At 44.3% G+C, this 21,759-nt stretch overlaps 1 protein-coding gene across 1 annotated transcript in view; it reads left to right on the top strand.

The window, feature by feature from the left end:
* The window catches only part of cog1 (component of oligomeric golgi complex 1), a 29,706-nt gene that overhangs the window by 1,732 nt on the left and 6,215 nt on the right, over positions 1-21,759 (top strand). Inside the window, 5 exon segments of the mRNA XM_034218235.1 lie at positions 153-329; positions 689-845; positions 7,363-7,573; positions 9,139-9,496; positions 20,811-21,280. Of these exon segments, the coding sequence (XP_034074126.1) occupies positions 153-329; positions 689-845; positions 7,363-7,573; positions 9,139-9,496; positions 20,811-21,280 (1,373 nt within the window).

Here is a 21,759-nt window from a genome sequence, read left to right as displayed (position 1 = left end):
CAGTCATGCTTTTTAATTTCAGTGTGCAAAAGCATATTTTGTACATAGGAGTTCTGAAGCAAGAAGTGCAGCATGTTCTGCTGGAAGGCTTTCACTGTGAATGTTTTTTGAACAGAGATGCGTCAGTTGACATAAAGCTGTGTGTGGTGCAGGTGCAGGGATTAAGGCTCAGGTGTGCAGCCTGGTGGAGCTGCTGGTCACCACCCTGTTCCAGGCCTACGCGGTCTTCTACCTGCCCCCAGAGGGACAGCCCCGGCCTTCAGAGGGAGCTCTGAGCTGTGGCATGCTCTTCTCCACCCTGGAGAATGTCACCTCTACCACATATGCAGGTAAACAGCTTGGATACTTTTAGTGATGTCCTTACAGAGCGCTAACAAACAAAACAGGCCAGTTCCATTTTCTGAATCTATACCATGAAAAGCAATGCGTCACTAGCTACCAGCAGTTCCTGTTTGCATTGTTAATACTTGTTGAACAAATTGGAAAGGTAATGTTAATGTGGTATCAACATTTCTAAACAGATGTATTAGTATCTGTAGAGAGACTCAGCCGTGCTATGTGTACTAACTGAAGACTACTAAAAGAAGATTGTATGAATAGGGTTTACATACATGTGGCTGCTAATAGATGTGTTTTGAATCCTAGATAGAGAAAATGTTGGAGCATTAAACCCCCTCTCTGTCCTCAGCTAAGAAGCGCCGGGTGTTGCAGGAGGAGACGAGCCCCGGCAGCTGGTTCCGGTATCTGCCCCCCTCCATCACTGAGTTCCAGCCTGCCCTGCGCACCCTGGCTCAGCCAATCCAGAGAGAGCAGCTGCGGGACACGCTGCAGCAGTGGATCGACACGTAAGTTCCAACCAATCAGCACAGTGTTCATATGTTTCTGTTTGTTCTGTTTACCTACCTTAAAGGTGTGTTCTAAGTTTGAGATACATGTCTTGTTACTAGAGTGTGCACCCTCAGAGACGGATTGAATGAATTGCAAGATGTAAAAGAGACAGTTTAAGTACAAGCATTTTTAATAAACGCATGAATAAATAATGTCATATGACTTGACAGTTTGTTGAAAGAATGAAAATGGATGGTATGTATTTCATGATAAAAAAGAGAATTCACACATTTTCTTTTTTTCTCGCAGCCTTTACTAGTTGGTGCTGCAATTTGCCCTTAACCAATCAGCTTCTTTAGATTTCTTGTTCTCAATGCACAACAAATACAGCAAAGCTGTCACATTACTCTCTTATGTGACATTCTCCCTTTGAAATGGCTCCTTTTGATATGTATACAAATATTGATAAAGCAAAAATAATTTAAGAAATGAAATATTGCTGCAGTATTGAAGAACAGGCTGTAGGATGTAGCCGTATCATCCACCTGCAGCATCACTGGGGCTCTCTCTGATGACAGGGGGTGTTCCTCAATCTCGAGTAAAGCTGCTCCAGAGCCACTATTTCAAGCATACTACGTCATCGAGTGCCGCCGAAGGACTGTTCCAATGTCCAGCATACTTGGAATTCTACCGAGCCCGGCGTACTTCGTTTGGAGAAATTTCGAGGCTGCACATGTGTAGACTCCGCGGTCTTAAAATCCCCACAATGCTTTGCGCACGGACCAATTTCCCCAAATCTGTGGCGGAAAATGTAAGGCGTGGCCTCTCATGTGACACACACCTGCACACTTGCTCGCCTGTTCCACTCTTTGTTTTCCGAATGCCAGGAAGTATTCTTGCCTCGCTTCTGAAGCAAGTGACTCGGAAGACATGTCCTACCAAGCAAGCATCCTCGACATTGAGAAACACCCCCTGTCTGTATGCTCTGCTGGGTGTAGATGGATGGCAGGTTACCATGGTGATTTGCTGAGCAGTTTTCTCCTTCCTCTGTAGAGCCTTATGGTCGAGGACTGTACCGTAAAACATGCAGCATAAACATGAAAAGAAGATGAAAGAGGGTATTGCGCTTAAATGAAATAACCACCCTTTGAAAAGGATAAAAGGAGTAATGGCACAAAGTTAGGGAGGAGCTCCAGGAATGGCAGCTGTCATCATCGTGTACAAGATAAATGTAAAATATATTTATTTGACTGATTAAAACAAATGTTTCAGGGTGTATAACATTTTTGGATTTGTAAAACTCCTTTTTAATTAATCATCAAAACTATTATTTGTTGTGGAAATATTTTCCAAGGCCCATAACTTTGACCCAGTTTATCAGTTCAAACTGTCCTGACTGAGCACATGCACCTCGTAACCTTGGCTGCTGTGCTCTCAGTGTTCTGTCTCCCTGTTCCTGCCTGTTGACGTCAGCTGATAGAGGTGTTATGATTCTATGTTCCTGCCTGTTGACGTCAGCTGATAGAGGTGTTATGATTCTATGTTCCTGCCTGTTGGCGTCAGCTGATAGAGGTGTTATGATTTTATGTTCCTGCCTGTTGACGTCAGCTGATAGAGGTGTTATGATTCTATGTTCCTGCCTGTTGGCGTCAGCTGATAGAGGTGTTATGGTTCTATGTTCCTGCCTGTTGACGTCAGCTGATAGAGGTGTTATGGTTCTATGTTCCTGCCTATTGGCGTCAGCTGATAGAGGTGTTATGATTCTATGTTCCTGCCTGTTGGCGTCAGCTGATAGAGGTGTTATGATTCTATGTTCCTGCCTGTTGGATCAGCTGATAGAGGTGTTATGATTCTATGTTCCTGCCTGTTGACATCAGCTGATAGAGGTGTTATGATTCTATGTTCCTGCCTGTTGATGTCAGCTGATAGAGGTGTTATGATTCTATGTTCCTGCCTGTTGGCGTCAGCTGATAGAGGTGTTATGATTCTATGTTCCTGCCTGTTGGCGTCAGCTGATAGAGGTGTTATGATTCTATGTTCCTGCCTGTTGGCGTCAGCTGATAGAGGTGTTATGATTCTATGTTCCTGCCTGTTGATGTCAGCTGATAGAGGTGTTATGATTCTATGTTCCTGCCTGTTGACGTCAGCTGATAGAGGTGTTATGATTCTATGTTCCTGCCTGTTGGCGTCAGCTGATAGAGGTGTTATGGTTCTATGTTCCTGCCTGTTGACGTCAGCTGATAGAGGTGTTATGGTTCTATGTTCCTGCCTATTGGCGTCAGCTGATAGAGGTGTTATGATTCTATGTTCCTGCCTGTTGGATCAGCTGATAGAGGTGTTATGATTCTATGTTCCTGCCTGTTGGCGTCAGCTGATAGAGGTGTTATGATTCTATGTTCCTGCCTGTTGACATCAGCTGATAGAGGTGTTATGATTCTATGTTCCTGCCTGTTGATGTCAGCTGATAGAGGTGTTATGATTCTATGTTCCTGCCTGTTGGCGTCAGCTGATAGAGGTGTTATGATTCTATGTTCCTGCCTGTTGGCGTCAGCTGATAGAGGTGTTATGATTCTATGTTCCTGCCTGTTGACGTCAGCTGATAGAGGTGTTATGATTCTATGTTCCTGCCTGTTGATGTCAGCTGATAGAGGTGTTATGATTGCTATTTCCTGCCTGTTGGCGTCAGCTGATAGAGGTGTTATGATTCTATGTTCCTGCCTGTTGGCGTCAGCTGATAGAGGTGTTATGATTCTATGTTCCTGCCTGTTGACATCAGCTGATAGAGGTGTTATGATTCTATGTTCCTGCCTGTTGACGTCAGCTGATAGAGGTGTTATGATTCTATTTCCTGCCTGTTGACGTCAGCTGATAGAGGTGTTATGATTCTATGTTCCTGCCCTGTTGACGTCCAGCTGATAGAGGTGTTATGATTCTATGTTCCTGCCTGTTGGCGTCAGGCTGATAGAGGTGTTATGATTCTATGTTCCTGCCTGTTGACGTCAAGCTGATAGAGGTGTTATGATTCTATGTTCCTGCCTGTTGACGTCAGCTGATAGAGGTGTTATGATTCTATGTTCCTGCCTGTTGGCGTCATAGAGGTGTTATGATTCTATGTTCCTGCCTGTTGGCGTCAGCTGATAGAGGTTGTTATGATTCTATGTTCCTGCCTGTTGGCATGTCAGGCTGATAGAGGTGTTATGGATTCTATGTTCCTGCCTGTTGAATCAGCTGATAGAGGTGTTATGATTCTATGTTCCTGCCTGTTGAGCTCAGCTGATAGAGGTGGTTATGGTTCTATGTTCCTGCCTGTTGGCGTCAGCTGATAGAGGTGTTATGATTCTATGTTCCTGCCTGTTGGCGTCAGCTGATAGAGGTGTTATGGATTCTATGTTCCTGCCTGTTGACGTCAGCTGATAGAGGTGTTATGGTTCTATGTTCCTGCCTGTTGGCGTCAGCTGATAGAGGTGTTATGATTCTATGTTCCTGCCTGTTGATGTCAGCTGATAGAGGTGTTATGATTCTATGTTCCTGCCTGTTGGATCAGCTGATAGAGGTGTTATGATTCTATGTTCCTGCCTGTTGGACATCAGCTGATAGAGGTGTTATGATTCTATGTTCCTGCCTGTTGGCGTCAGCTGATAGAGGTGTTATGATTCTATGTTCCTGCCTGTTGGCGTCAGCTGATAGAGGGGTTATGATTCTATGTTCCTGCCTGTTGGATCAGCTGATAGAGGTGTTATGATTCTATGTTCCTGCCTGTTGACATCAGCTGATAGAGGTGTTATGATTCTATGTTCCTGCCTGTTTGGATCAGCTGATAGAGGTGTTATGGTTCTATGTTCCTGCCTGTTGACGTCAGCTGATAGAGGTGTTATGATTCTATGTTCCTGCCTGTTGATGTCAGCTGATAGAGGTGTTATGATTCTATGTTCCTGCCTGTTGGCGTCAGCTGATAGAGGTGTTATGATTCTATGTTCCTGCCTGTTGATGTCAGCTGATAGAGGTGTTATGATTCTATGTTCCTGCCTGTTGGCGTCAGCTGATAGAGGTGTTATGATTCTATGTTCCTGCCTGTTGACATCAGCTGATAGAGGTGTTATGATTCTATGTTCCTGCCTGTTGACGTCAGCTGATAGAGGTGTTATGATTCTATGTTCCTGCCTGTTGGCGTCAGCTGATAGAGGTGTTATGATTCTATGTTCCTGCCTGTTGGATCAGCTGATAGAGGTGTTATGATTCTATGTTCCTGCCTGTTGACATCAGCTGATAGAGGTGTTATGATTCTATGTTCCTGCCTGTTGGATCAGCTGATAGAGGTGTTATGATTCTATGTTCCTGCCTGTTGGCGTCAGCTGATAGAGGTGTTATGATTCTATGTTCCTGCCTGTTGACATCAGCTGATAGAGGTGTTATGGTTCTATGTTCCTGCCTGTTGGCGTCAGCTGATAGAGGTGTTATGGTTCTATGTTCCTGCCTGTTGACGTCAGCTGATAGAGGTGTTATGATTCTATGTTCCTGCCTGTTGGCGTCAGCTGATAGAGGTGTTATGATTCTATGTTCCTGCCTGTTGGCGTCAGCTGATAGAGGTGTTATGATTCTATGTTCCTGCCTGTTGATGTCAGCTGATAGAGGTGTTATGATTCTATGTTCCTGCCTGTTGATGTCAGCTGATAGAGGTGTTATGATTCTATGTTCCTGCCTGTTGACGTCAGCTGATAGAGGTGTTATGATTCTATGTTCCTTCCTGATGATGTCAGCTGATAGAGGTGTTATGATTCTATGTTCCTGCCTGTTGATGTCAGCTGATAGAGGTGTTATGATTCTATGTTCCTGCCTGTTGGCGTCAGCTGATAGAGGTGTTATGATTCTATGTTCCTGCCTGTTGGATCAGCTGATAGAGGTGTTATGATTCTATGTTCCTGCCTGTTGACATCAGCTGATAGAGGTGTTATGATTCTATGTTCCTGCCTGTTGACATCAGCTGATAGAGGTGTTATGATTCTATGTTCCTGCCTGTTGACATCAGCTGATAGAGGTGTTATGATTCTATGTTCCTGCCTGTTGACGTCAGCTGATAGAGGTGTTATGATTCTATGTTCCTGCCTGTTGGCGTCAGCTGATAGAGGTGTTATGATTCTATGTTCCTGCCTGTTGACGTCAGCTGATAGAGGTGTATGATTCTATGTTCCTGCCTGTTGGCGTCAGCTGATAGAGGTGTTATGATTCTATGTTCCTGCCTGTTGACGTCAGCTGATAGAGGTGTTATGATTCTATGTTCCTGCCTGTTGACGTTCAGCTGATAGAGGTGTTATGATTCTATGTTCCTGCCTGTTGACGTCAGCTGATAGAGGTGTTATGATTCTATGTTCTGCCTGTTGACGTCAGCTGATAGAGGTGTTATGATTCTATGTTCCTGCCTGTTGGCGTCAGCTGATAGAGGTGTTATGATTCTATGTTCCTGCCTGTTGACGTCAGCTGATAGAGGTGTTATGATTCTATGTTCCTGCCTGTTGACGTCAGCTGATAGAGGTGTTATAATTCTATGTTCCTGCCTGTTGGCGTCAGCTGATAGAGGTGTTATGATTCTATGTTCCTGCCTGTTGACGTCAGCTGATAGAGGTGTTATGATTCTATGTTCCTGCCTGTTGACGTCAGCTGATAGAGGTGTTATGATTCTATGTTCCTGCCTGTTGGCGTCAGCTTGATAGAGGTGTTATGATTCTATGTTCCTGCCTGTTGACGTCAGCTGATAGAGGTGTTATGATTCTATGTTCCTGCCTGTTGGCGTCAGCTGATAGAGGTGTTATGATTCTATGTTCCTGCCTGTTGGCGTCAGCTGATAGAGGTGTTATGATTCTATGTTCCTGCCTGTTGACGTCAGCTGATAGAGTGTTATGGTTCTATGTCCTGCCTGTTGGCGTCAGCTGATAGAGGTGTTATGATTCTATGTTCCTGCCTGTTGGCGTCAGCTGATAGAGGTGTTATGATTCTATGTTCCTGCCTGTTGGCGTCAGCTGATAGAGGTGTTATGATTCTATGTTCCTGCCTGTTGGCGTCAGCTGATAGAGGTGTTATGATTCTATGTTCCTGCCTGTTGGCGTCAGCTGATAGAGGTGTTATGATTCTATGTTCCTGCCTGTTGGCGTCAGCTGATAGAGGTGTTATGATTCTATGTTCCTGCCTGTCGACGTCAGCTGATAGAGGTGTTATTATTCTATCTTGTTATGCAGCGTGTTGATGATGCTCTCAGAACTAGTTAAATACATGGGTCTGAGGTAGAGTTCTTTAGAATTGACGTGGCAACCCACCCGTGCAGTCTCACCGAGACTGCTGTGACTTGTGATGTGAATTATCCGGCCGAAACTCCAAATAAACCATCAGTGTTTGACATCGAAGCTCCTGCTCTACCGTGTCTCCTTCCTGAGTCGGTGACTCCGACTGCATTGCTACACAGAAGTTTCCCTTACATTATTAATAGTTTTTTTTTCTATTGATATCTAATCTGGGGCTGTCCAATGGCTCCTCTGCTCTCAGCTGTAAGGAGGACATCTGTCGTGGGGTGGGCAGCCTGCTGGTGTACGTGAAGAGTCTGAAGGGGCTGGCAGCCATCAGAGACGCCGTGTGGGACCTGCTGTCCTCAGACTCCATCAGCCAGACCTGGAGCGGTGTGTGCCAGCGGCTGCTGGAGCGCCCCCTGCCTGTGTGGGACGACTTCCTGCAGAAACTCTTCCTCCAGCGCCTGCAGGTTGGTGCTCTCCTGGCTTCACACAGGTTTCCACATCTAATGTCTTTACCTAACCTCATTGAAAAACGTCATGTGGTTAATGAAGGATGTGAAGAAGAATTCATCAAAACTTGGGTAAAGACCACTGGGGAGCTCAGAGAATCAGTTTTTTAATCCTTGATATGTTCTTCAGGTGGTAGTATGCAGACCTAATAACTGTTGTAATGTGACTGTTAAAATGCAGGTCTGAGTCCATCACTACACCCAGATGTCTAGCTTTGTGAGTTACTTTGTAGTCTGCCGACTGAAGCTCTGCGATTACTTTTAATCGGTCCTTCTTTGCTCCAAAAACAATGATCTCAGTTTTTTGTTTGTTCAGTTGGAGAAAGTTCTGAGTCATCCAGTCAGTGATGTGCTCAATGCACTTGCTCAGTGTTCTAATCTGAGAATAGTCTCCCGGTGTAATTTTAAAATAAATCTGGGTGTCATCTGCATAGATGTGATAACTTAGATCGCTGTTTTTAAAAATTTGAGCCAGTGGTAGCATATAGATATTAAAAAGCAGAGGTCCTAAGATGGAGCCTTGAGGAACCCTGCATGTCATATTTGTCAACGCTGATGTGTATTTACCTATAGAAACAAAGTTGTTTCTGTCCTTTAAGTAGGATTAAAACCAATTTAGAACTGTTTCCGAAAGTCCCACCCAGTTTTCCAGTTGGTCTAGCAATATGTTGTGGTCAACAGTGTCAAACGCAGCACTGAGATCTAATAATACTAACACTGAAGTTCTGCCACTGTCTGTGTTTAAGTGGATGTCATTTAAGACCTTAACAAGAGAAGTCTCAGTGCTGTGGTTTGGACGAAAGCCTGACTGGAACATATCAAAACCGTCAGTTAAAAACATGAAATGACTCAACTGTTGAAAAACAACTTTTTCAATCATTTTGCCTAAAAATGGGAGGTTTGATATTGGCCTGTAATTATTCATCACGGATGCGTCTAGATTATGCTTTTTTAAGAGTGGTTTAGTTACTGCAGTTTTCAGGGCCTGTGGAAATACACCTGAGTGGAGAGACTTGTTTACTATATGAAGTAGCTGAGGCCATGCAATGAAAAACAGTTTTGAAAAATCCTGTCGGTATAATATCGAGGCTGCAGCAGGAAGATTTCAGATGTTGAATAATGTCTTCCAGATCTTTAGCATTTATCAGACGGAATTGTGTCATGACGTCTGAATTGACTTTAGGTGGACACAGGGACAAAACATTTGCTGTACCTGATACACTGACTGCTTGTCTAATTTTCATGATTTTGTCAGTGAAGAAGAAGGCAAAGTCATTGCACTATAGGACTCTGTTGCCCCTTTCCCACCAAAGCACTTCCAGGGCCAGTTCGGAGCTAGTGCCTGATTAAGCACCGGTTCTTCCTCTTTCCACTGCGGGGGGAACGTAACAAAACATTAAAGTGAAAAATGTATGGCCACTCCGCCCGCTGTACAAATTCAGGTGACAGGTCGCCACTATCCTCCAAAGATGGACGGGTTGGACGACACATTCCCTATCCTAATGTTCCAATGATTCCCTCAGGCCATCACCAAAGAAGAGAGTGAGGCCATCTCTGCGGGCTCCGTGCAGCTGCTCTGCTCCGCCGTCAGGGACCTGGAGGCTCAGACTCTCCACACGTCTTCAGGAAGCAGCTCTAGCCGGGGGGGGCAGTACGAGGCGGACGTGGCGGCCTTCCTGTGGGCGGAGTCTGCGGGGGACCTGCTGAGCGACGCGGGCTGGGTCAGTGTGGGCCAGCGAGGGCAGCAGCACCAGAGGAGCAACCTGGCCATGAAGACCCAGGCCCTCACACCCTGCGTCCAGAACTTCTGCTCCTCCCTGGACGCTCAGCTGAAGGCCCGGCTGGAGGACCTGCAGTACTACCTGCCCTCCAAACACACAGGTAGGAGGCTCTGTCACTCACACATTCACTCAGCCCTACTTACCGTAGTTTGTTTAGTTTTGAGGTCCTCTTCAAACGGCTCTTCATGTTACTACAGTTTACCATGGAGCCTCAGTTTCGCCGCTGCGAGGCTCTGGTGCTCGCAGGCGCAGCTCAGGCACGTGCTCCACTAAACCCCCCCCCCCCCCCCCCCCGCTCATCGCGTCCAAATCGCGCACGTTCCGTGTTGTCCTGTAGCAGGCACCTTCGATGTCGGGGAACGATCTTCAATACTCCGAAAAGAATCCCACCAGATTCCTTTGCCCCTCCAACAGAGGGATGTCCTTGTCCTTTTCGTCATTTCAAGCGATAAAAACTCTCGATCTTCTCTCGAATTATTAATATTTTTGGATGCCCTCGGCTCGCGTTCAGGGCGTCCCGAGCTGAATAAGGGCGTCAAATGATGGCAAGACGGCCGCCTGGCGGAAACACTGACTTTAACCCTACTCCAGTACAAGTCTAGGGAGGACAGCAGAGAAGTACTCAGAACTACTCAGAACTTGTACTTGAGTAAAAGTAGAAGGACTCAGATCTTGTACTTAAAGGTCCCGTGTCATGCTTTTCCGGTTATCACCCGTCCCCTTGTGTGTTATGAAGGTCTTTCTGCATGTAAACGGTCTGCAGAGTCAAAAACCCTCAAAGTACACCCTGTAGCGAGTAAAACTCTAACACAGAAAATACCTGTCTATGCTGCCCCAGAACGCCTCGTTGGACATTTCACTTTTTCCATTGTTTTCTTCCTAGGTCGTAGTGACGTAAGGGGCTAAGTGACGTAATGGCTACCGAGGTCCATTTGGACCAATCTGGACTTCCTCACACACACACACTCACTCAGCCATATCTTTTCTCAGCCTGAACTCAGCCTGAGCACACACACAAACTCACAGCCAGGCTGCGGGTGTGTGTGTGTGCTCAGGCTGAGTTCAGGCTGAGTTTCGCGATGTCTCGCTGTCTCGCAGACCCCACGCAGCAACCAGGAAATCACACCAGTAATCCAGCTCACACTGTCCGCTCCTCGCAGCAGCGAGCCCCACAACGTCCCGCCAACACGGTACCCAGACCCCACGCAGCATTCTCATCTGTTTGTCATTACTGGTGTCATTTTCTGGTTGCTAACAAACGCCATTGTAACACATAATCATTGATGTTCCGCTGTAACGGTGGTGGACTCATCAGAACAGAGTGGGCGAGCTGACCAATCAGAGCACAGTGGGCTCACAGGGAGGGGCGGGGGCCGGAGCTCCAACAAGGTGTGTAGGACATAAGGCTGCACGATTTTGGGAAAAAATCTAATTGCGATTTTTCTGACAAATATTGCGTTTGCGATTCGAATTGCGATATTTGTTTTTAAGCGACCCAACGGAAGTTTATTGTAAAATGCGGCCATAACTCCGGCTAGGAAGGTCGTATCAACATACTCCCGTCTCTAGCACCCCCGCAGCCCGAGCTACGAGTGAAAAAACTAAACTTACATAAAACTTCCGTTGGGTTGCTTTAAAGTCAAGCTTCAGTTAAAGATTCACCCTGTAATAGAAGCATGTGATGGAGCATTACTAACCTGACCCAGATGGTTTGTTTCACCAAACCATCTAGGAAAGCTCCATTGGAAGCCATTTGGAAAGGGCAGGCACTTTCAGAAGCACTTGGCAGGTGATTGGATCAATCTGTCTATCACCTTCTATAATGGGCCACTTCTGATTGATTAACAATGGCTGGTACATGTGGAGCACAGCACTTCTGATTGGTGTGGATGACTGACACACAAGAAGAAAAAGTAAAAGAAATCGCAGGCTTTGCGATTTGATAATCGCATCATTTCAAATTTCGATTTAAAATCGATTAATCGTTCAGCCCTAGTAACACAGAGAGTGATTACACATACTATACAGAGATGCTGTATGAGAAACCAATGTGAGTTTGGAACATTGAACAATGTAAATCTATTCTAGTAGACCTCAACAATGGAATTATGATCAGTAGAAATGGCCATGACATGGTAAAAGTAGAAGTACCAGATTGTAGGAATACTCTGTTACAAGTAAAAGTCCTGTATTCAAAATGTGACTCAAGTGAAAGTAGAAAAGTATTATCATCAAAGTATAGTTAAAGTACCAAAAGTAAAAGTAGTCATTGTGCAGATTGGTCCATTTCATCAGGTCATGTTTGATCTGTCTGAGACATTTGTGTTCTGACCGAACACCAGCAGTGACAGTTCTATCAGCTATGCTTTGTATTTAGTGCTAATGAGTATAAAATGCTTAAGGTAGTAGTGATGGTAATGATACATGTGATTCCTGCTAACCACCTGCATGAGTCCTAAAAGGTCTTCTTGAGAAGGTCCTGTGAAAGTCTGTCAGATTCATGACATGTTCCTAAAGCGCAGAGGTGTTCGTACCTGGGTTCTTCAAATGATGAATCCCATTGTCCAGTGTGCTAGTTGTTGTTATAATAATAATAATAATAATAATAATAATAGGCAGGTAAACAGCAGTGGACTCCAAACGAATCATCCCTTCCCCAGCTCTGATGAGGATGTACTTCTACAGGAGGTCTATGCTGCTGAACAAGCTCTTTATTTAGCAGTGTCAGCATTGGATATAATATAACCTGAGACATGTATGGCATAGTATTTCTAGTGTGTCAGTGTATTCTTTGTTTATTTTAAAGATTCAAAAGCTTTATTGCCATATGGACGATAGCAAAATAATAAATCTCCGGCTCCTCTAACAATGCAACGTACTATACTTAAGACATACAAATACAATAGAAAAATAGTACATGAAGAAAATTAAATAAAATGGCAAAAGAATTGTGCGGAACATATTGCATTGTAAAATAATGAATACAATACCTTTTTTTAGAAATGATATCCAGTGATGGGAGAAGTACTCAGATGCTTTACTTAAGTAAAGTACAAATACTATTATAGCGGCCAAAATCATAAAAATATAAGAAAGAAATATAAATCAAAGCAAAGTGCCGCTGAGGCACCCGTCAGCGAATCTTACGCATGGGTAAAAATCAAGGTCCGAGCAAAAGTCGTTTCAGTGCAATTTATTATACAGATAAAGCATTTTCTATTCCTTCTTACCCGATGGTAAAAAACCATAAGCCTACCGGGTGCGCCGCTCACCTGTTTCCCATATTTATAATGAGCCGGTCTCCCCTCCCCCGGTGCCCAAAGGCTGCCTTTACAAAAACAGAGGCATAGTACAACTTATTTGATAAACTTAAATAAGAATTAAAAGGAAGATTTACTATAAACAAAAAAGAACAATAAAATAAATGGATAACTATTAAATAATATAAGCTCCTAGATATGGCTTCATCATACCGGCCCCTAATTGTGATGCAATAGCAAATCAATTACAACAAAACATTCTATGGAGCCAGGTAACACCTTTAAATATTTTAAACTACGCAAAATATCTAATTACATTTCTGTTTATCATACAAAATCTACTAATATGCATATATACATTCAACAAGTCATTTCAATTAGCCCCCACTTAGATCCCCCCCAAAGTTCATGCTGCATCAGTGTCTTTTGTGGTTTCACCACTCACTGTCCCTGAGGCAGGAGACAATAGTCAAAGGGTATCAGTGTAGTTTGAAATAGAGAGGTTTGTGTATGGAAAGATAGTGTGTGTGCAGGGGATAAGGGGTAGGGCATTAGCTAGCTCTTGGCTCAGTTGGCTTCCAGGAGTAGACAGAGCTTGCTAATGGGCCTTTGCAGGATGTTAGTCTTGGTCTGAACTAACACACTTCTGACCAGACCTTTGGGTCCAGGCAGGGTTTTAACCACACGGCCGAGGGGCCATGAGTTCCTTGGTGCCGTTTCATCGACGATGACCACAATATCGTTGGGTTGAAGATTCCTTCTAGTGTTGACCCACTTTTGCCTTTGCTGCATGAGTGGCAGATATTCTTTAGCCCGCCTCTGCCAGAAGAGGTCTGCAATGTATTGAACTTGTCTCCATCTCTTTCTGTTGTAGAGGTCATTTTGTTCTCCAACTCTAGCCTGCATGCATCTACAAAAAACACAAGCCTTTTATTATTTTCCTTGCAGAAGAGTTGGCAGAGAGTAACCAGAATGTCTGGCCTAGTCTGGAGAGCATGTGGTTCCACCCAGAGTGTCCGACCTGCTGATGAATATCACGTAGAATCAGTTTGGATATGTGGGAGTTTTTTGGAAGGATTATCGGGTTTCTCAAATGTACTGGCATAGCAGATTTACTTATGCGTCCTCCAATCCGTAGGATACCTTCATCTAGAATAGGATCAACTTTGCGTAAGGGGCTGTCAGCTTTAACATCTTTTCCTTTCCTTAGCAGCCTCAGCTCAGATTCAAAGTAGCGCTCTTGTTCATAGTGAATGATTGATTTCACTGCTTCCTCCAAATCCTCCACAGATAGTCCTTGTTGTCTTTCTGCAGTTTTGGAGCGGGTCGCTGGTGCTTTAGCTCTTTTGGATTGAAGCAGTCTTTTGAGTTTCAACAACCAACCAACTGCTCTCTGTAGTTTTTTCCAAGAGGAGTAGTGTTCAATGAGGTCGGTGGTTGCACAGTTATTTATTTTCATGCTGTTAACAGAGATGTCCTTTTTGATCTCTGGATCATTAAGGAGGATGTGGCCAAGATCCTTTGGCACTTCGGGCCATTCACTTTCCTCCTTTGAAAGGAAGTCAGGGCCATTCAACCATCTTGTGGACTCCAAGAATGGTTCAATATTCAATCCACGTGATGCAAAGTCTGCTGGATTGTCCTTGGAACTTACATACCTCCATTGGCTTTCTTGGGACAAGTTGTGAATCACAGCTATCCTATTAGCAACGTAGGTATGGAATCTTTTTGTTTGGTTGTGGATGTATTTTAGTACTGATGTACTATCTGTCCAGAAGGTTGATTTCTGTAGTTTCATGTTTAGTTCCTTCTGTAACATCCTGTCAACTTTTACAGCAAGTGTAGCAGCTGCGAGCTCCAGTCTGGGAATGGTGATTTGCTTCAGAGGATTGACTCTGGATTTCCCGAGAATGAATGACACATGAGTATCTCCTTTGTGGTTCGTGAATCTAATGTAGCTTGCAGTGCCATGCCCCGTTTCACTTGTGTCACAGAAGTGATACAGCTCAGCAGTCCTTACGAGTCCAAAATGTTCAGGCTTCATGCACCTGTCCACTTCAAATCTGCCCAACTGATCTAGTTCTGCTATCCATCTTTGCCATGACTTTGAAGGGTGTTCTGGGATAACTTCATCCCATCCACACTTATCAATGCAGAGTCCTCTAAGGATTTGCTTGGCCTTGAGGATGAATGGTGAAAGGAAACCGAGGGGGTCGTAAATAGAAATAACTGTTTTTCTTGTAGGAACTCTGCGTTTGATGGCAGCAGTGAAGGTAAAAGTATCTCTCACGATATTCCACTGGATGCCTAGAACTCTTTCTAGAGGTGTTTTTTCTTTGTCCAGATCTAGTTGCTCAACTGGTTTAGCTCTGTGCACTTCAGGGATGGTTCTAAGCACGTCTTGGCTGTTACTCACCATTTGGTAAGAGTAAATCCTCCTTCGGCACATGCCTTCATTAGATCCTTGGTAAGGTCGATAGCTTGAGTTGTAGAAGCCACAGATTTGAGACAATCATCCACATAAAAGCTGCGCTGAATGGTTTCCAGTACTTCCGTGCTGTATTTACTGATATTGTCTCTTGACACTTGTTGCAAGGCAAAGCTGGCTATGCTTGGGGATGATACTGCACCAAAGAGATGCACATTCATCCGACAGACCTCCAGTCGTTTGCTGATGTCTCCTTGAGGCCACCACAAAAACCTGAGATAGTCACGGTGGTCTTCCTGTACTTCCGGTACTTGGTAGTACATTGCTTCAATGTCAGCCATTATTGCAATTTTCTCCTGACGGAAACGAAGCAAGACGCCTAGAAGGGGATTAGTCAAGTCCGGACCTTGGAAGAGTTCAGCATTAAGGGACTTTCCTTTAAATGAAGATGAACAGTCAAATACAACCCTGAGTTTCTTCTTTCTTTTATGGTAAACCCCATGATGCGGTATGTACCAGAGCCTGCCGTCTGATCTTTGAAGTTGATCTTGTGGAACCTTTTCGGCATAGCCCTTTTCCAGTACCTTTTCCATGAAGGCTTTATATTCTTCAGCGTAAACTGAATCCCTCTTGAATTTCCCAGCAAGGTTGGTTGTGCGATGTAGTGCCATGTTGTAATTGTTAGGCAGGGCCAAGTCCTTATCACGGAAGGGTAGAGGTAAGTTGTAATGTCCGTTTTTGATGATTATTGAGCTTTCAGTCAGGTCCATGAATTTCCTGTCCTCACATGACATCTCTCTTTTTTCCTCATATTCCTTTTCAGGGAAATCCTGGTTGTACTGTGAGACTAGCTGGTCCCTCAGGTTATCCAGTGAAATTCTATTGACGGTTGCTGACATTGTTTCATAAGTATCCATAGCAGTGTGAGATTTGAGGGGCCCATTGACCACCCATTCAAACATTGTCTTCACTGCATATGGTCCATTACCCTGACTGTGGATTATATCCCAGGGTTCCAAGGCTTTGGGAACATTCATCCCTATCAGCATTTCAATGTCTGCATGAATTTCCTTGATTTGGATCTGACTGAGATGAAGCCATTTTTCAAGATCGGAGTGTGTGAGAAGGTTTTCCGTTGAGACAGGAATCTTAGTTTGTGTATACACTTCAGGCAAGTTGATAAATTGTCCTCCATCTATGTTTCCTATTTCCAGACCTGTAATTTCATAGCTTTTTGCATTCCTTTTTTGTCCCATTGTGCGGAGTAGAATTTCAGTCTTTCGTCCGTTAGTATTCAGTTGGTTCATTAGGTTTTCAGTACAGAATGTGGCCGTGCTCCCAGGGTCAAGAAAGGCGTAGGTTTTAATATACTTGCTTCCTTTTGCTGCTTTCACTTGCACCGGAACAATAGCAAGGGCACAATCCTCACCGGCCCCTGTTGACTGATCAGCTGATACCTTCGCACTGTTGATGGACGCTCACTTTGGTTCTGTTCTACTGTTTTGCAGGGTGACTTGTTTTGAATTTAATTCATCAATATGCAGCAGTGTTGGATGTTTCCTTTGGCATGTTAGACAGTTTAGCTTCAATGTACAGTATTTGCTCATGTGACCCTTCTTAAGGCAACCAAAACAGTAACCATTTGTCTTTAGACATCCGTGGCAAAGCTACTGCTCCTTTTAGGTCTTCTGAGGTCAGTTGTCCTATTGTTGGTGATTATCCTTTTAGTGGGATTTGAGTCTTTAATTTCTCCAAACACTGGGTGTAATAATATGTCAGAATGCTTTTCGGTGAATTCGACCAGATGTTTGAATCTAGCTCTGATGTTTTTCTTTTGAAATTCTTCATACGCTGTTGTGCGCCATCTTTCCCTGAGCTTATATGGTAGCTTGGATACAATTAGTCTTAACGTTGATGTGACGTCTAGCTCATCCATGTACTCCAAGTCCTGCATGGCGTTAAGGCATTCTCTTAGGTATAGTGAGTAGGCATGAAGAGATGTTCCATCATCTGGCTTGATAGCTGTCCAGTTGAGTGCCTTATCCAGATAAGCATTTGCAATTTTCATTTCATTTCCATAATGTCTCTTTAAAAGTTGCATGGCCTCTGAATATCCTCTTTGTGCATCCATGTGAAGACAGCTACGGACCAGATCTCTGGCTTGACCTGATGTAAACTGTTCAAGAAAGTAGAGCCTGTCCTGGCAGTCACTAGTTTTCTCTTCAATTAGGTATCTGAATGCATGCATGAAAGGTTGATAAGAGAGTGGGTCCCCATTAAACACAGGCACCTCTCTCTTAGGTAGCAGGGATAGATTTTGTTGCATTATCATGAGATCAGCTATGTCCTTTTGTCTCTGTGCCAGTGTGTTGAGGTTTTCCTGAGTAAAAATGTTGATTGCAGGATTTTCCAGTTGTGGTCTTGATGCACCATTTGCTTGCCAAGATCTTTTATGGAAATCTACAATTGTTCTATGTAGTGGAGTTTTAGGTACAGCAGCTACTTCAATAAATTCCAAGACAGAAGTGTCTGTATACGTTTGCTCTACATTTTCCAGTTTACCTTCTTCATCTAAATAAGCATTCATAGCATCCCCAAGATGATCATCCTCATGTGGGCTGAGAAGTACCCTCATTTTGGCATCTGCTGCTACAATCTGTGATTCCATCTCCACCTTTTCCATCTTTGATTTGAGAATTGTTTCCTCCAGTTGCAGTGCATGCATGTCTTTTAAAGCAGCAGACTTAGCCTCCAGAGCTGCCCTTTCTGCTGATGCTAACTTAGCAGCAGATGAGGCCCTTGATGTTGTAGTCCTTTTGGAGACTGTAACGAAGGTAACTTCGTTACTATGGACTGACGGCTTTGGGGGCCTTGTAATATTGCACATGTGGGTTTGCACTTTATATAACGACTTCCTTTTGCACAGTAATAATGTCACTCAGCACTTTAGTGAACAGTTTGCACTTTATTAGCATGATTTGCACAGTACAGTTTGACATGGCCTATTTGCACATTTTTATATAATCTATACTATTTATTGATGATGTAGTTGTTAAATGATTAAACCGTAGTATTTGGAATGTCGTCTGGCAGATGCTGGTCGGTCCTCGGCTCCACCTGAAAAGAGAGGGGAGTTATAGCGAGAGTGTTTATGATTGTGTAAGATTGACAGCGGATGAGATTAATCATTGTGTGCAGATGTCCTGTTTTAGCGTCTATATATCATGACGTTAAGTTGCATTCATTGTAGAAGTGAACACTGTGTAAAGGTTACGCCCATCGCTTACCCATGCTGTTTCGTCATGTGTCCGCTCCAGTGTGTTTGGCCAAAAGGTCCTCGGGGGGAAACAAACACTGACTAAAGAAGGTTCCGGGACGAACCAAGTGGCGGGATGGGCGTAGGGGTTTCTGTTGTAGTTGGGAATGTATTTCTATATATTATGGTCAGTTATAATGTGGGTTTTGGGGTTAACTTAACAGCTGGCTATTAACCACTGATCATACATGCACAGAATGTTATAGATTATCGTTATACCAATTATGATGACATGTGTATTTATAATGGCTCACCTGTGAATGGTTTCTCCCAATAAGATCCTCTATAAAAGAGCCAGTCTTCAGTCGGAGGAAAGTGGTGAACACCTCCATGCTGGCTGGCTGTTCTTTATGGTGGTTGTGAAATAAAGACACTATGGTGTGCAACTCTACCTCCTCTCGTGGTTGGTTCTTTCACTGGAAATCCAGCCGCTAAAAGGGTCGCTGTCTCACAGAGGCATTGGAGATACTGTCAAGTGGATCAATTTGTAGTTGTGCAATACGTTCTCTTCTCCATGCTTTAACTTCCTTTGCAAAGTAATTCAAGTTCATAATTCTGGGTTCATACCAGTCCGTTACACCAATGTCCTTTTCCTCTTCAGATAAGAGTTGTTGGAGAGAATGATGCACTTTATTGAATTCATCCATAGCAGTTTTAAACATATCCATGCAATCATCAACATCATCAACATTTCCACCGTCAGTGAGCAGGGCTTTAGTTTCATTTAGTTTTCTTGTGCACACTCCAAGTTTCCCTCTGCGTGTGGCCGTGAGGGATTTTAAAAGATCCTCTGCCTCCATGGCAGTTTTAGGTTCAGTCATTTTTACTTGAGAGTTGCTTTTAATTGTATTCAATCCCTTTGATCAGATTGCATCTGCGTTAATCCATAACGCTGTTCTCCGCAGCGTGCGTAAAACTGGCTTACACAGACGTCCTTATTTCTTTGATGAAGCGTTTAATCATTCCATCCGTAACATTTGACACGTTTGGCTCATATGTTCATTTGCGTATGCATCCATTGATTAAATCACAACAAGCATGACTCATCATTCATTTATTCCTCTTGTTTACTCACGAGTCCCACGCGCACTGCCTCGTGTACAAACATTTCCAAAACGAGGCCGGCGTCTGTCCTCTTTTCCACGCGACTCCCGGAAGTTTCAATAAGGAAATCCTTGTAACCCTCTTTGCGGCGGGCCATCCACAGAAAAAGGGTTTCCAAAAAAATAGTATCCATTCATGAGGCGGGTTTTTTACTATATAGCGGCCAAAATCATAAAAATATAAGAAAGAAATGTAAATCAAAGCAAAGTGCCGCTGAGGCACCCGTCAGCGAATCTTACGCATGGGTAAAAATCAAGGTCCGAGCAAAAGTCGTTTCAGTGCAATTTATTGTCAACACATCAAGCATTTTCTCTTCCTTCTTACCCGATGGTAAAAAACCATAAGCCTACCGGGTGCGCCGCTCACTACCACCTGTTTCCCATATTTATAATGAGCCGGTCTCCCCTCCCCCGGTGCCCAAAGGCTGCCTTTACAAAAACAGAGGCATAGTACAACTTATTTGATAAACTTAAATAAGAATTAAAAGGAAGATTTACTATAAACAAAAAAGAACAATAAAATAAATGGATAACTATTAAATAATATAAGCTCCTAGATATGGCTTCATCAACTATGGTTTTAAAATACTCCACTACAAGTAAAGTCCTTGTAAAAGTAAAATGTATTGGCATCAAATTATACCTAAAGTAAAAGCATTCATTCTGCACAGTGGTCAGTACAGAATATTCTAAAGTACAGAAGTATTATCAGCTATATGTGTTTCAAGTCTCCGTTACTTCCCCCCCCTGACGATAACAAGGTTCGTGTGATTTAAATCCCATATTATATGATGGCAGAATTGAAGAAAACCCAATAACTAGTGAGTAGTCTGAGATTTTCAACATGCTAACATGTAGCTCAAAGCCCCGCTGTGTACATTCTGACGTTCTGCCGCTACGTACACACAGTTTCGTGCATTGACGCTTGCCGGTGGGCGTGTCTGGCGCTTGGGGTTAACGCGACCAACCACCAATCACATTAATCTCCCGCCCCGGACTCACAAAGCACGCGGTTTGATTGGCTGGCGCTTTCGTCGACGCTTGAAACGTTGAACTTTTCTCAACTTTCACCGCGAGCAGCGTAGGCAAAGCGAAGCAACGGAACCACAATTCAGTTCGGCAAAGCGTGACGTCACCCCATTCAAAGTGAATGGGAAGCGTCTCCGCTAAAGCTTCCAACGGAACCGTGTACGAGAGGCGTCAGTGAGGCTCGTTCAGAACAGCCATGCTGTGAGTTCAGACAGTACAGAGTGGTCATCACATCCTCAATAGTAATAAGTGTTCATGTTTCCCCCTGGGTTCTGCAGGTTCTGACTCGGCCTCAGGTCCCTCCTCTTCCTCCTCCTCCTCCCCTGATCTCACAGAGAGCTCCTCAGCCTCCTCCTTTAACCGCTTCACGGACTCCCCGTCCGTGGAGGAGGCGTTACGGGACGGCTGCGCGGCCTGCGTCCGACACATCCTGTCCTCGGTCCGCTCTGAGCTGAGAGCAGCCTCCCCTGCACCCCCCACCCCCGCCCGCCTCAGCTCAGTGCTCTTCATGGCAAGGCTGTGCCAGTCGATGGGGGAGCTCTGCCCCAACCTGAAGAATTGCATCCTGGGGAAACAGGAGGGGTCCGAGGCCCCTGCCAAGGTGACCCCCAGACAGGGCAAGAAGCTGGGCAAAGCCAGGGCGGCCCCCGAGGTGAGCCCCGTCCAGGCCAAGTGGGCGGGGCTAAAGGAGGAGCTTCTGATCTGCAGCATGGAGGCATACCGCATCTGGAGCGGCGCACTGTCCAAAGTCAGTCCATAACGGAGAGAGATGTTTATATGTGCATATACATTTGTTAAATCTTTTCCATTCGTTAAATTTTTTTGGGCCTTTCTTCTAGCATTAAATGACATTACTGTTGCGAGGCGTCACAATGCAATGTTGGCCAAAATAATGATGATCTAACTTAGTTTACAGGAATTGGTACATGATTGGTACAATAGCAATATTAACCTTGAGCCTCCTCAGCTCAAAGTCCATTTACTCCCTTTTAGATTTCTCAATATTATCTCAGGGTGTTCATTTCACATATCGGCATCATGTGGGGTCATCATATCACTGAGAACACACTGTACAGAATCTACCACACACACACACACACGCACGCACACACACACACACACACACACACACACACACACACACACACACACACACACACACACACACACACACACACACACACACACACACACACACACACACACAGCAGAGCAGATATTTACATA

The sequence above is a fragment of the Gymnodraco acuticeps genome, unplaced genomic scaffold (assembly GCF_902827175.1).
Source record: "Gymnodraco acuticeps unplaced genomic scaffold, fGymAcu1.1, whole genome shotgun sequence".
In the NCBI taxonomy this organism is placed as follows: domain Eukaryota; kingdom Metazoa; phylum Chordata; class Actinopteri; order Perciformes; family Bathydraconidae; genus Gymnodraco; species Gymnodraco acuticeps.
Note: the sequence above shows the minus strand (reverse complement) of the source record. Positions and strands in the feature narration are given on the sequence as shown.